The sequence below is a fragment of the Bufo gargarizans genome, chromosome 4 (assembly GCF_014858855.1).
Source record: "Bufo gargarizans isolate SCDJY-AF-19 chromosome 4, ASM1485885v1, whole genome shotgun sequence".
Classification (NCBI taxonomy): Eukaryota; Metazoa; Chordata; class Amphibia; order Anura; family Bufonidae; genus Bufo; species Bufo gargarizans.
In genome coordinates, this window is record NC_058083.1 from 255,106,263 (window position 1) to 255,122,003 (window position 15,741).

Consider the following 15,741-nt stretch of genomic DNA (forward strand, 5'->3'; position numbering starts at 1 on the left):
TGTTACTATGCCATCCCCTAAGCATTGAGAACTAAATAGCTATGGAACATTAACAGGATGTCCACTTTTGGACAAGACGGTATAATGGAAATCTTGTCACAATGAAAATGTATCGTTTTGTTTTCTGGCTTGAGTAGAGGGTACTATAGGTGTCTTATACAGTGATTCTTAAATATATGTATCCTATTTTGGGGCTCTTGTAACCGTGGTAGCAATGCTTTAATTTCAGTATGCAAAATCGTATATATATAGTATTTCAGTGTTTGCCATCCATTAGATAGAAGCTTAATACATTCTTAAACAAAATGTTCCCCAACATTAAATGATGGGACAGAACAGGGCTTTGTTCACGTCTTTGCGTTCAGCATCTATTCTGGGAATGCTCCTATTGTCAACCACATTTGTTGCTTTTAATGGACCCAAGGTATGTCAAAAGTGCGGTAGAGTACAAGATTCCACACAAATGTGGCCCCCCGTAATACACTGTACTGCATTAATAGTTTTTTTTCTATCACAATACGAGTCAATAGGCAAGGTATGCAAATGTAAGGCTTACAGCTGGCCATATATTTTAGTACACACTAAAAGATTTTTGGGGCATATGGGCCAAACATAGTGCAAAAAGGAGATGTGAACACAGGCTAGACACACAGGACCAGATTTATCATTAGTTTAAGTCAAAATAATGGAGTGAAAAAGTCGAAATTTTTGCGCAATAGCTAAAACTGCGCAAAAATGTGCGGCTTTTATTGGTTCTGCGCTATGCTCGCCAGTTTTCTGGAAGTGGGTGTGTTTTCTTATGTAAATGAATCTCTATACAGATTTACTATAGCAACTATTTAAAAAGTCGCTAAAAATTTCACTTGTGAGAACCATGCTTATCTTATGCAACTTTTTTATAAAGACATGCGACTTTTGTAAAGCTGCTTACTGAAGGATTAACTGCTACCGTCAAACCACATTTATTAAAGTATTAAAGGACTCCTAATAAATCTGACTTTAGCCAAAAGTGACTTTGGACATATGTAAAAGTGGAGTAAGATGTTAGTGTAATGATAAATCTGGCCCACAGACTAAGGCTAGTGGCTATTTTTTATTTTTTTTTGCTTAGGCCCTGTTCACAATGGCCCTGATTTATCATGCCTTCGCTCCAGAATTCTGGCTTCAAAACGTTGCATGTTTGCATTTTTACACCACTCACTCCAGTTTGTAATGTGGGTGGAAAAGTAGGTACGGTCCGCTACGTTAAGGAGTTTCACTCCAGCTTTATCATGGAGACTTTTTTTTAAAAGTCACAATCTCACTCCAGTAGGAGGGTGGAGTAGGAAAACTGGAGTAGCTTCTCTAGACAAAAGTGTTAGGTCTAACGATAAGACACATTTATCAAGTAACATGAGACATTTGATAAATGTGGCACAAAGTAAGCCAACACAGACTAAAGGAAAACTGACTTCAAATATTCCCCTCATGATAAATTCCCCCCAATAAGTTTATACGCTTTAGCTTTCGTACTATGAAGGCTCCAAGGCCAGTATGTCACATTAGCCTTTTCACTATACTGCCTATGTCATGCATATTCATACATTAAAAAATATAGCATAGTATCCTTATATAAAAAAATGAATGATGTGACATTAAATGGCTACAAACCTTTCACTATACTCACATTATGGATTCTACTTTGCTCCACTGCTGCTTACTTTCTCCTGCACATGACAATCTGCCACTAGGGTCAGTTACGTTTTAGTATTTTCCAATAGTGGGTTACCTATATATAGCTTGAAAAGCCCTCTAACCAGGATCACCATTATTTACACAAGAACCAGAGGCACAACGTTAAAAAGCTTTATTTTAGTATACAGACGTGGACAAAATTGTTGGTACCCTTTGGTCAATGAAAGAAAAAGTCACAATGGTCACAGAAATAACTTTAATCTGACAAAAGTAATAATAAATTAAAATTCTATAAATGTTAACCAATGAAAGTCAGACATTGTTTTTCAACCATGCTTCAACAGAATTATGTAAAAAAATAAACTCATGAAACAGGCATGGACAAAAATGATGGTACCCCTAGAAAACACAGAACATAATGTGACCAAAGGGACATGTTAATTCAAGGTGTGTCCACTAATTAGCATCACAGGTGTCTACAACCTTGTAATCAGCCATTGGGCCTATATATATGGCTCCAGGTAATCACTGTGTTGTTTGGTGATATGGTGTGTACCACACTCGACATGGACCAGAGGAAGCAAAGGAAAGAGCTGTCTCAAGAGATCAGAAAGAAAATTATAGACAAGCATGTTAAAGGTAAAGGCTATAAGACCATCTCCAAGCAACTAGATGTTCCTGTGAGTACAGTTGCACATATTATTCATAAGTTTAAGATCCATGGGACTGTAGCCAACCTCCCTGGACGTGGCCGCAGGAGGAAAATTGATGACAAATCTAAGAGACGGATAATCCGAATGGTAACAAAAGAGCCTAGAAAGACTTCTAAAGAGATTCAAGGTGAACTTCATGCTCAAGGAACATCAGTGTCAGATCGCACCATCCGTCGTTGTTTGAGCCAAAGTGGACTACATGGGAGACGACCAAGGAGGACACCATTGTTGAAAACGAATCATAAAAAAGCAAGACTGGAATATGCCAAACTACATGTTGACAAGCCACAAAGCTTCTGGGAGAATGTCCTGTGGACAGATGAGACAAAAATCGAAGTTTTTGCCAAGGCACATCAGCTGTATGTTCACAGACGAAAAAATGAAGCATATCAAGAAAAGAACACTGTCCCTACTGTGAAACATGGAGGAGGCTCTGTTATGTTCTGGGGCTGCTTTGCTGCGTCTGGCACAGGGTGTCTTGAATCTGTGCAGGGTACAATGAAATCTCAAGACTATCAAGGAATTCTAGAGAGAAATGTACTAGCCAGTGTCAGAAAGCTTGGTCTCAGTCGCAGGTCATGGGTCTTGCAACAGGACAATGACCCAAAACACACCGCTAAAAACACCCAAGAATGGCTAAGAGGAAAAAATTGGACTATTCTAAAGTGGCCTTCTATGAGCCCTGACCTCAATCCTATTGAGCATCTTTGGAAGGAGCTGAAACATGCAGTCTGGAAAAGGCACCCTTCAAACCGGACACAACTGGAGCAGTTTGCTCATGAGGAGTGGGCCAAAATACCTGCTGAGAGGTGCAGATGTCTCATTGACAGTTACAGGAAGCGTTTGATTGCAGTGATTGCCTCAAAAGGTTGCGCAACAAAATATTAAGTTAGGGGTACCATCATTTTTGTCCATGCCTGTTTCATGAGTTTATTTTTTTACATAATTCTGTTGAAGCATGGTTGAAAAACAATGTCTGACTTTCATTGGTTAACATTTATAGAATTTTAATTTATTATTACTTTTGTCAGATTAAAGTTATTTCTGTGACCATTGTGACTTTTTCTTTCATTGACCAAAGGGTACCAACAATTTTGTCCACGTCTGTATTATCTAGCAAATAATGTAATTTCTAGGAACCAGTAAAGGATCCTATGCCTTGATTTGAAGGTTTTAGCACAAGGATCAGCAACCTCCGGCACTCCAGCTGTTCTGAAACTACAACGCTCAGAATCCTCCTTTCACTTCTATGGGAGTTATAAAAAAAAACTGCCAAGCACATGTGCATGCTGGGTGTTGTAGTTTCACAGCAACTGAAGAGCTGAAGGTTGCTGACCACTGTTTTAGCAATAGTTCAAGCACTTACCTGAAGCACAGCATTAAAGAAGCAAGTGTTGCCCAAGTTTGCTATTCCTTTCACAGGGACAGATGTAATATGAAGTGCTGCTTTCTCTCTAATATTTTCGCCACTTGGTTCTTGTAAGCAGATGACCTTTGAAGAGGAACCTAGAAGTAAAACACACATTTCTTGAGAACACACAATACAAACCGTAAGACATATATATAAAACTGCAAACCTAAATTTGTGCATATGTTCTATATCATATAATTCTCTACCTTGGATAATCCCTCCTTTTTAGGCCAGGTTCAGACGGCCGTATTAAAAATAATCTGTGTAGGACACGGACCTGGTGACCACCATAGACAAATGTTTCCAATGGTCTCCAGGTCCATGTCCCATGAGAATGACCAGAATTGGGCTTGCCGAGACTTTCTCTGCGCGGCGCCTGAGCCAGTGTAGAAAAATGGAGGTGTGACTTGTATGGGTCTGTGTGCTGTCCGTTGCGAACATGGATGGAAAATACTCCTGTCTGAATTAGGTTTTAAAAGTTTCCCTCGATAATAAGCTGATCAAAGTGTATCCCACAGCGACCAAGAGAAATCAGCTGCAATCTGCATAGAAACCTGGCAGTAAGTGTTCGATTTCTGTGCAGCACCATCACAGGGGAAATTAGAGGGAACCCGCCACCATGAAAGTGCAGTGCAATGCGGATGAGCAGACTGATACATCGTTTTATTAGAAAAGGTTGTATGATTAAATCTCTTTCTGAGCTCAGCAGTGTGGGTGGTCTTATCAGTGACTGATACTGTAGCATTCCCTATCCATAAATATACAAAAATACATAGCTGTCAATCAACCACTTACATGATAAGCAGGGGTAATACATTACAAATTTTATTGTACTTCATTCCTAAGGTCTAGCAGGAATAATAAGGGGATGGTACATCATAATATTATAAGTTATTACATGGGGAATGCAAGTAGTTTCTAAAACAGACATGTCAGGAGAGGTTACAGGTCCTTTTTAAAAGGCGTTCTCTGGCAATTAATAAAATACAATTCTGAGATTCAGTTGAAGATCATAATCCCCGACAAGTAGGAGAGGAGGATGAGGCAACTCTTTAGCTGTGGGTTGTGAAGTAACTTGTCCTGCTGTGTGATCAGGACAGGTTATGTGAGTACTAATAGGATGGCGGCCCTTTTATTCCCCCCTAATGAGTGCTCCCTGGAGAAAATAATAACCAACATTTGGAAATGAATTTATAATAAAGTAATATTTAAGTATTTTTATGATATTAATTCACAGAGAGATAACAGAATATAACGGAATTGTAGGATGGAATGCAAAACGGAAGACCTTCAGAGTCATTCCGATTTGCTCCGTCCTAATACATGTCTATGGGGGCACATAACGGTTCAGTTTCTTTCCATTATACATGACGGAAAAAATAGTCCTGTCAACGCTGTTATACAAGCTGCAGACTCAGTACTTTACATTGTATCCAAGTGTCATATCTTCAGTGTTGTCCCATGAAAAGATGGGAAAATATTTACAAAAATGTGAGAGGTATGCTCACTTTGGTCAGATACTGTACCTCCTATTTAAGTTAATACGAGAAAGCTGTTTGATTTACCTGAATGGGATGGAGGAATTGTAATTTCACTGTTCACTACTGTAATGTAGGACAGTGTTCCTCAACTCCAGTCCTCAGGGCCCACTTTCGGTCATGATTTGAGAATATCCCATAAAATGAATACCTGTGGTAAGTCCTGATGCACTGACAATTATATCACCTGCTCAGTACTAAGGAAATCCCAAAACATTACTGCCATTTGGGCCCTGAGGACTAAGGTTGAAGAACACTGATGTAGGAGACGAACTTGTAAACACATCGCTCGTACGGACACTACATACTCTTCTAATTGCTAAATCAGCAGGGGTGCAGGAAATCTGGCCTCCACTAACATCATACAGATTACTTATCCTTAGGATTGGTCAGTTAAATATAAAAATTAGTAAACAACAATAAGGGGTTCTCTTTTTTTTTCAGCGATTTTTAATAATTTTTTTTTTTTTTAACTTTATTATAAATAAATGATATGTCATTCCATTGATATAACAGTCTTCGTTTCATTCACACAGGGTTATTTTATAGCAATAGGTATGACATTTTAATCCTGTTATGATTAAATGACAAACGAGAGGATAAGGTAAAACATATTCAGTGTGGGAGGGAAACACCACACGTAGCATAAGAGGTAAGGGGGGGTGGGGACTAGGGAAGGAAGATGGACACCTCCTAGTAAAAAAAACCTAACCAAAATCGTGACTGACCCCCAAAGGTAGGTGAGTTCATACGCAGGAATACCTAGAGTCATATCCAGCCCTATAGGACCCTGGTACTAATGGCAGGGATGAGACTACCTCCTCCAAAAGGAAGGACGAACAGGAGTCTCCTAGAGGCCTAATACAAAGCATAGAGAATTACAACACACAGAACACAAACAAAATACAAAAGGGAAAGGAAAGACTTAACTACAAAGCAGCAATGGAAGCACCAGGAACTCAGCCGAGATCCAACCGCAATCTATCCAAAAGGTCCAAACAGAAGCTATAAACCACACAGCACTGTGGGAAAAGCAACTATAAATAGAGAAGGTTAAATGACCCTAATAGCCAAACCTGGGGAAAGAAGGTGTGGCAAGCACCAGAAACAACACAGACGTGATTTGATCCAAACCACGTGTTGCCAGTCTCACCGATCTCCTGCCACCTGTCGCGGGAACGTTCGTGACACAATGGACATGGACCACCATGGATTTTATAAGGAAAAAACATGGAAAACTACTTTATAAATTCTCAAGTATTATTTTGGTTTTAATTTATTATTGTATTTTTATTTTTCTAGAGGAAAATGTAAAAAAAAAGGTGGAAGAGCAGGACAGCTTCTTCAAATTTGAATGAGATGCCCAGAGAAGTGGCTCCTCTCCATCCAAGAACATTGAGTCGCTGCTGTTCCTCCAGCCCAGAAGGGGACAAAGGCTGTAAGTATTTTTATTTTATATTGTTATGGTGTTTTATTTTTTTATTTCAATATATTGATTACCTATCCTAACGACAGTTCATCATTATCAGATTGTTGGAATGTGAAACAATTAATGTGCCTGTGCTCCCTGCAGATCAAGAGGAGCAGCAGCATGAGGGTGGGCAAGCCTCTGTCATCTTTTTCAAGACGCAGGGGACTATTCTGACAACACTGCTTTGTATTGGGTGGCCTCTCCACCGTCACTGGGGAAGTATCAATCTACTGCATCAGTAGCAGCACAGCCAATATGGGGGCTGCTCCCCCAGCGTCCACTCGGGAAAGGCATCAGGATCACACCTCTTCCACCTGGTAGTGCACTTGGAGGACCTCCCAGAGAATGGACAGAATGATGAAAGGTTGAAAATGAGGCCCAGTCCCTTATCCAGAGGGTGGACAGCAATAATTATGATTGCAACATCCTGCCATTAGTTGCGCCCCCACAGACGACGAAGCTGTGTGTTTTATTCATGCAGTGACAACAGTCTTCAACGGCGCTCCCAGAATTTCGGAACTGGGTGAAATTATCACCTGGTTGTCTAAAGAGACTACCCCTCCTCCACCACAGCCTGTGTCCACCGCCACACAGACTGATACAGATAATATTTCTCCCTACCCCCTCTTCCTTGTCCCTATGCTGGGTTCACAATTTTATAATTCATTTTATCCTTAAAGCCCTCCCTTTCCCCTAAACCAGCAGTGTGCCAAACATGGTTTCTCAACCACGTACGGACACAACAGTTTCACAAACAAATTTGTATGATTTATTTTAAGTCTGTATGGTGGTGGATTTCAGTAATTTATATATATTTTTATTTTTTGAGTTGTAATGATTTAAAAGATGGATTTACAACATATTACACAAAAAATAACAGACAGCATATTTTTAAAAAAAATATATATTTTATGGCTATATTACATAATAAAATATTAAAACAATAGTATATTATGGAGAGGAGACTCCTTAGATCAGGGTGTCAATTACAAATCTCTTCTTTCTTGAAGACATGAGGGGGATCCATCGGTCCTGGTCAAGCTGCTCACCACTCATGCTGTCAAGTTGCCAGGGCACGGCACCATCAAGAGTCATGTAATAGTTCGAAAAGGTGTCTCTCACTTGTACAGTGTGGTTGGATGCACGCCGTAAACTAAAGTTGACTGGTTGGTAACTGAAATCCATCTGTGACTCAGCAACCATGTCACAGCTGTCTTAGCCCCTGACATAGTTGTGCAATACACAGCCGCTTTAATGACCCAGTGAACTGTAGTGGCATCCAACTGATTTGCACAAGTGAAAACACTCCACTTACACTTACTAGCCATGATCCTGAAGTTGCATTCGATGAAGCGATGTGCCCGGCTCAGCCTCAAGTTAAACACTCTCCGCCAGGCATCCAGTCCCCTCCGTGGGTATGGACACAGCAGGTTTGTCATCAGTGGAAAGGTCGGAAGAGGTCTTGGAGGAGTTAGAGTCCCAAATTGAGATGTCAGTAGCGTCCGAGAGTGCAGTGCTTCCATAGGAGCAGACGGACAGCTAAAAACAGTACGTGGCATCAGCTACCGCCATCAGGACCAGAGAAAAATACTTCTTATAGTTGAAGTACAGTGATCCTGAATTTGGTGGCTACTGCACACGTACATGCTTATCGTTGACAGCTCCTATCCAATTTGGAAAGTTGGCTACAGACTGAAAGCCTGCTACTGAATGCAACCAAGTCTTCTGGGACAGATTGGGCATCAGAATGGGATGCAAATGCTGCCAGATCACGAGGCATGTGCACCTGACAACTCTGGAAATTAACGAAAATGTGCAAGAAAGAGAAAAAGATAAAAATTATTAATTACATTTTTAGCATACACATCTTGACCATTTTTACATTAATGTTATTCATAAAAAATGGAGAAGATTGGCACCTTTTTTTCAAATTTAATGTCAAACTCACTGCAACAGCCTTTCTGTAGGACTGATGGACCTCCTCATGTTTGCATCCTTCCAGTTTACATCGACTTGTAAGATTTCAACCAAACGGTCGAAAGCCTCTACTGGCAACCTTATAAAATGTATCTGGAAAGCTGTAAAAAAGGAGATTTTTGTATAACTTACCAGTAAAATCTCTTTCTCGCTCTTCTAGATAAAGCTGTTATCTCCTCCCCTGGCAGATATACCCCCTCCAGCCTGGAGAGAGAGCTTCAGATTGTGCACAAGCAGTAGGAGAAGCAAGCAAACCAAGGAAAAAACATGGACCACCAACCATGCCAAAACTTGCCAGAACTGTGGTCGAACAACAATACTGGGTGGGTGCTGTGTCCCCCAATGAAAAGCGAGAAAGAGATTTTACTGGTAAGTTATACCAAAATCTCCTTTTCTCACCCATATTCATTGGGGGACACAGGAACCGTGGGACGTCCAAAAGCAGTCCACAGGGAGGGAAAAACCACAGAGACCCATGGAAGCAATCGTCCCTGCAGGCATCTAAGAAACTGCCGCCTGCAAGACCATGCGGCCTTAGGCAGCATCCACCGATGCAAAGTATGCACCTTGTAAAATTTTGTGAATGTGTGTAAGGAGGGCCAAGTAGCCCATGTTATAAAGATGCACCGCGGCGCACGAGGCGTCCGCGATATCGTTGGTGGCGGCACTAACCCTTTCGGAGCGGAGCGCTTGGCGCCCGCTCCCGAAAGGGGCGGAATAAAGTGGTGAACAGCGGGGAGTGGGAGTCGCCTGCGCTCCTCTCTTTTCGCTGAGAGAACAGTGATTCCCCAGAGGCCATGTCGCTCCTTTCTTTTCATTAACCTCCTATGAGCTGGCATAGCCGTCGGCCTAGAGGAGGAGTGAGAGGGGGCATCTGCGATATCGTTGGTGGCAGAATTAACCCTTTCTGCCTTAGGGGGTCTTGTTTCTAGGATAAATAAAGTCCCCTGGCAGCAGTGCCTGTTAACCCTTGATATGCCAAATAGGGAGGGAGGGGGAAGAGGGTTCCATACGTAACTAGTCCCGTGTACTCACCTCATCTTCATCCTCTTCTCTTCACCCTCCATAAGTGGACCCGCAAGGTCACCTTTTCCAGCAGGGTCATCTCCTCAGCAGCTGGCTCTGGAGTGGCAGGAGTCTGGTATGGCGGAAGGGTCTTTCTTTGGCGGACCTAGGTGACCCTTCCGCTGGCGGGATGCAGGGGAGCGAGGCTGCCCTGGTCCACCTTGTCATCTTGTGGGGGAGGAGGCAGCGTGACGGACCAACGCTGGCGTGCTTCCCCGGGAGAACAGGCAGGCTAGGTGACCACTGTTTCCCACCTGAAAAGAAGAAAAATTAAAAAATAAAATAAAAATCTTCAGGAGCTCTGAGGTCTTGCCTCCTATTGACACTTGAAAAAACGGAAGCTCTCTCTCCAGGCTGGAGGGGGTATAGCTGCCAGGGGAGGAGCTAACAGCTTTATCTAGTCTCAACGCCTCCTAGAGGACATAGCTATACCCACGGTTCCTGTGTCCCCCAATGAATATGGGCGAGAAAAACACATTATAGGGGTTATTCAACTTAGACTTAATGGGTTGTAAAGTGTGAAAATATCAGCTTTATGAAGGGGAAGCACTCTTGCAACAAAACTTCAGAATAAAAGTTAGGTTGAATTCACATCACCATTTAGTTTTTGATCCGTCAGAAGAAAAATGAAGGGAAAAAAAGATGCTGTATTTTAAGCCTCCGTTATGCACATTTTGCTTCTGTTCTAGACATTTTTTCTGTCAGAGATCAGTTATTTTAGATGAAAAAAAAATAAAAAAATCGGTGTATATATAAAATACTTCACAAGCAAATTGCTAAAACAGATGTCACATGGAAAACTAAATGGTTATGTGAACCCGGCCTATTTGTGCTTAATCTCGCTTGAAGAGGCAGTAGAGTGTAATTAAAGATAACTTAAAGGGGTTGTCTCATCTTAGACAATCGCTACGATCAACCCCTCATTGTCTCATAGGTGCTGGTCCCACCTCTGGGAACTGCACCTATATCAGGAACAGAGCGCCGCAAAGTGGAGGCTGGAGGACTCTGATCCAGCCACCACCAAGCGCTCTCCCCATAGAAGTGAATGGGAACACACAGCGCATGACCAGCCACCGCTCCCATTCACTTCTATGGGCCCGATGATAATAGCCAAGCCAGCGCTCCGTTCTCGATATAGGTGCGGGTCCAAGCGGTGGGACCCACACCTATCAGACAATGGGGGCATATCCTAGCGATATGCCCCCATTGTCGGAGATGAGAATAACCTTTTAATTTCAATAACCAGTTTTTGAACTGTTTAAGGACTGATGCACATGACCATATTTTTTTTGTCCACATCCAATACGCAATTCTATAGCCATGACAGATCCGTCATGAACACCGTTGAAAGTCAAAGGGGGATGGATCCGTTTTCTATTTTCAGAGAAAACCTGCATTGTGTGTCAGGACAGATCCGTCTTGCCCCGCACCACATTACGGACAGAAAAACGCTGCTTGCAACTTTATTCTGTCTGCAATGGAAGCGCAACCAAACGGAATGGAATGCATTTTGGTGCATTCCGTTTCATTCAGTTCAGTTTTGTCCCCATTGACAATGAATGGGGACAAAACTGAAGCGTTTTCTTCCGCTGTTGAGATCCCATGACGGATCTCAATAGCGGAATTGAAAACGCTAGTGTGAAATTAGCCTTACAGATAAGGACAGCTCTATACAGGGCCAAATATTCTGTTCCTCTAACTGCGGAACGCACAAAGCCGGTGTCCGCGATTTGCGGATCTGCAATTTGCAGACCAGAAAAACGACTACAGCCGTGTGCATGAGCACAATGGCTAACACCAGGGGAAGAGTGTTCTAGACTCACACCACTGTAAAATAAATGTGTGCCTTTTTATGCTATGAATGCATACGTCTATTAAATCAGTGCTTTTTATACTATTATTTTACAGTAGTGTTAGCCTAGAACTATTCAGTGTCTTTTCATACTATGCATAGTTCTGGGTTAATGTACACATGTTTCACAACTGTGATAGCTTAGAACTAATAAATTAGTGAAAATATGTATATGTCTGTGTATGTACATACCTTCTTAATTCTTCATATAATTGACCAATAATTGACCTCTTCATGGCTGAAGGTAATTTAAGGGGTGTACCTAGAAACATTGTTCTGCCTGTAAAAATAAAATTAACATGGTTAACACATCCAAATGACACTTGCATTGTTTTAATTAAAGGGGTTTCCAGAATTTTGATACTGATAACCTCTCCTCCATGGGGCTGAGCGTGATACCCAGCAAAGCCACTATACAATGTCTGGAGATGTGCTTGGTAAGCACGGAGAAGGCCGCGACACTCAAAGGAGTGCTGATACCTTCTCAAACAGCTGTGTAGTGGGGGTCCCAGGTGTCAGACCCCCACCGATCCGATACTGATGTCCTATCCTAAGAATAGCAAGCCTGTGATACAGCCGAAACGTGGCTGCTTGATTTTATGGCACACTTTCTGTAAAGTCCGCCCAATAAAGGATTCACTGGAGACGCTGCCACTACCTCTTTTCATTTGCTATACGGTCGACTGCTGAGGATCTGCGGTCTTGGCTCGGCTGTTGCATTACCGGTGTGGCCATTTATGTCCGTGGGTACTGCTCTACAAACACTTTTGTCTACTATTCTAAGAATAGGTCATCAATATCAAAATCCCAGAAAACCCCTTTAAGATATAATGATTAAGACAAACCTGCAGCAACTGTCTCCGTCGAGATATATCCATTATAATCTTCGTTGACAATCGCATTTCTTGTGAAAGATTGGAGCCCGATGTGGTGATGTATATGATCAAACAAAATGGCTCTTGGCTAGAAGAAGAAGTGGTTGGAATAGAAACCAAGCTGTGGGTTCATAAAAAAAACCTCATAAAAAAATATAAAACACGATTGAACGCGGCGTCAAAAAACACACCTAACTTTAAGTCAGTGTGTATTCAGCGTAGATTTTTTAACTGTGTTTTTCAAAATCAGATGTGTGAACTGGCCCTTACAGCGCCGAAATGGCGCACCTTGTAGCACACACCAGTACTGTGAGGGAGAGGAGTCCGCTAAGACTAGCTGCATAACAGGAAACAAACCTGCCGGTCATCAGGGGAGGGCAGGGGCAGCAAGCCTCATTGGACTCTTTTCCCTCGCCGAGTTAGTGCTTATAAGTTCATCATTTCAATACCATAAAAGTACTGACTGCCAGCACAGAAATGGCAGACCAACTGTCACTACACTATGTGCGATAGGTGAGGGCAGCATAGTACAGGGGACAGGTTCCCTTTAACTACTCAATACATCTCTGCTCTCTCTCAAGCACTGGTGACCTAAAGTAGAAGCACTAAGGTCATGCATACATGTATTAGCATAGCATAGTAATCTTGTACAGCTTTACAGGAGTTGGAAACCAAATGGAAATTAATTTATTCCAGGTTTGCAATGAAGAAAAATAAAAGAAGTGACAGCACCCATGTTATTTTAATGTAGGTGTATTGTACGTTTTGTATACTGCCATGAATAGGTGGATATAGCAGGAAATACACCGATGACACTGCAAACATCTGGAAACATCGCAGCATCTGGGGCACCAGATGCCACTGTATTTTTGCCGTGCCAGCAGAATATGATTGCATGAGGACAAAAGAGCTACACATACAGTACATGGTCATATACAGTACTGGGTGTGAACAGAGGGGATGGGTATACAGAGGATATCTAAGTAAGGCAGAACACTGAGGGCATCTTGGATCTGTCCTATATTGATATATGTTGGTCTCCGTTGCCTTGGGATTTTTTTGCTAAATACTCCAAATATAATATAGGGTGACATTTCTTTATAAAAGATATAAAAAAAGAAGTAGAAGTAAAAGACAGACTAAAGGACAGATAAGATTCCAAATGTGAGACATAAAAAAAAACCAACCAGTGGAGTTTAACAAGTATTTCTATTCCAATATATTACATATGCACATTTATTCAACTGTTGTAAATGTGGACATTTGAGCCACAGTCTCATTAAGTTATAGCCTAGAGATAACACGGAAATTAAGATATTCCTTGCAGCCTCCAATTCCACTGGCAACTTCCTTGCTGTCGCTATCATTGCACTAAATAAGAACATTAGTGACATATCCAGACTCTAAAAATATTGATTAGCACAGCATGTCAATGCAAACGAGTTATGGACTTAATAAATGCCAGGAATGGTGACTCTTGAAACGTACATTTTTGACATATGAGCTCCCATTCGCACTAATGAGTTAAAGAGCGAGTCTCATTAAAGAGTTCTGGGGACATGGCAGGGACCAATTTACGTTAATAGACTGTTTATGCCAAAGGTTGTGCTGCACTGAAGAGCAGAGGGAAGGAGCCTCCTCCACAGGGAGTTCTCCTGAATGTTCTACATGGACCAAATGTGTAATTAAAGTTCCAAAAACCTACATTTAATTAAAGAGGAATAAAATGAGACTGACAAGTCGCACAGAATATTTTCCACCCCACTGACCAGATACTGCTGCCCAGGCGGACACATTTTCCAGGTTACAGCTGCATCTGTGGGATACACTGAAAGGTGCAATAGAATTTGGAACAGATTATTATTATTTTGTAGAGTCGCTGCTGGTGTTCAGCGTAGAAATGTGCTTTACATAGAGGACTGTCATAAGATCAAGCTAACAAAATGTACATGGTTGGAGGATATAAATACTTGTTATATCTAGTACTAGTATACCAAAAAATAGACCTTGCTTGCCCAGGTAATACGAGTTATAACAGAATGTTAAAAGGTATATAGCTTTATGGAAAATTAAAAGAAAAAAACTTTTTTTTTTTAATGCTTCACCATCTCCCAGCCACAATTAAATTTATCGCTGGGGCAAAGCATTGTATTAAAAAAAACTATTAAAAATTAGATTATTTTTTTTACTAACCATCTTATTCCTATACAAGCAAATCAGTGATTAATGTTACAGTACAAAAGCCTGCACCCCCGACGATCAGCCTATACTGCTTAAGCAACATTGTAGTGGACAGCACCTGTCATTGCAATGTTGTTCCCATTGAAGTCAATGGGAGCAGTGGTACAGTGAACGAGCGCGGTCCACTACAATGCTGACGGTGCTCTGTAGCTGGGGGTGCCTGGCGCAGAATCCCCTCCAAGCTGGTACTGATCACTTAGTAAAGGCAGGACAACACACATAACAAAACGTCTTGTTTGTCCGCATACTACACTTGGACAGATTTAGACAGCATGCATATATGTATATGGATGGCGATTCACATCATGCCCCCAAACAGTAGAAAAGAAATTGTTCTCCTCAAAGAGGAGCAAGGCTTTACTCAACACTCACTATTACAGCTCTGTAAGTCAGTCATTCATTTAGCATCAAAATCAGACCCTGTCAGAGGAATGCAGAGAAACCACCCCCTTCCCCCTAAAGAAATACAAACTAAAAATCTAGATTCTGACACATGGACCGAAACACTGTGGTATTAATGTAGCCTAAAGCAGTAAAACCCCCATCTTATTATGTATAAAATCAGGTTCTCTAGAACGCTTTCCATAGTTTTATTCTAGATGAGGACCACAAGTCTGTAGTCCACTAAAAACAATAGAGTATGTGAAAGTATTAATCACTCTACAGTGGTAGGTTTTGAGGTTCAAACCATAATATACAATGAATATTTAGAGAATGCATGTGCAACTCAAAAGAGGTTTACCTGTTTCATACTGTGTGTGTGTATATATATATACACACACACCGTATTTTTCGCCCTATAAGACGCACCGGACCATAAGAAGCACCTAGGTTTAAGAGGAGAACAATATGAAAAAAATATTTTTCATTAGACCTCAGATCAGGCCAGCAATCAGACACCCAATGTTAATCAGATCTCATCTG

At 41.4% G+C, this 15,741-nt stretch overlaps 1 protein-coding gene across 2 annotated transcripts in view; it reads right to left on the reverse strand.

The window, feature by feature from the left end:
• The window catches only part of USP45 (ubiquitin specific peptidase 45), a 198,014-nt gene that overhangs the window by 125,691 nt on the left and 56,582 nt on the right, over positions 1–15,741 (reverse strand). For both annotated transcript variants that reach the window (XM_044289002.1, XM_044289001.1), the window contains exon 6: positions 3,754–3,893. In XM_044289002.1, the coding sequence (XP_044144937.1) occupies positions 3,754–3,893 (140 nt within the window). The remainder of the gene's footprint in view (positions 1–3,753; positions 3,894–15,741) is intronic.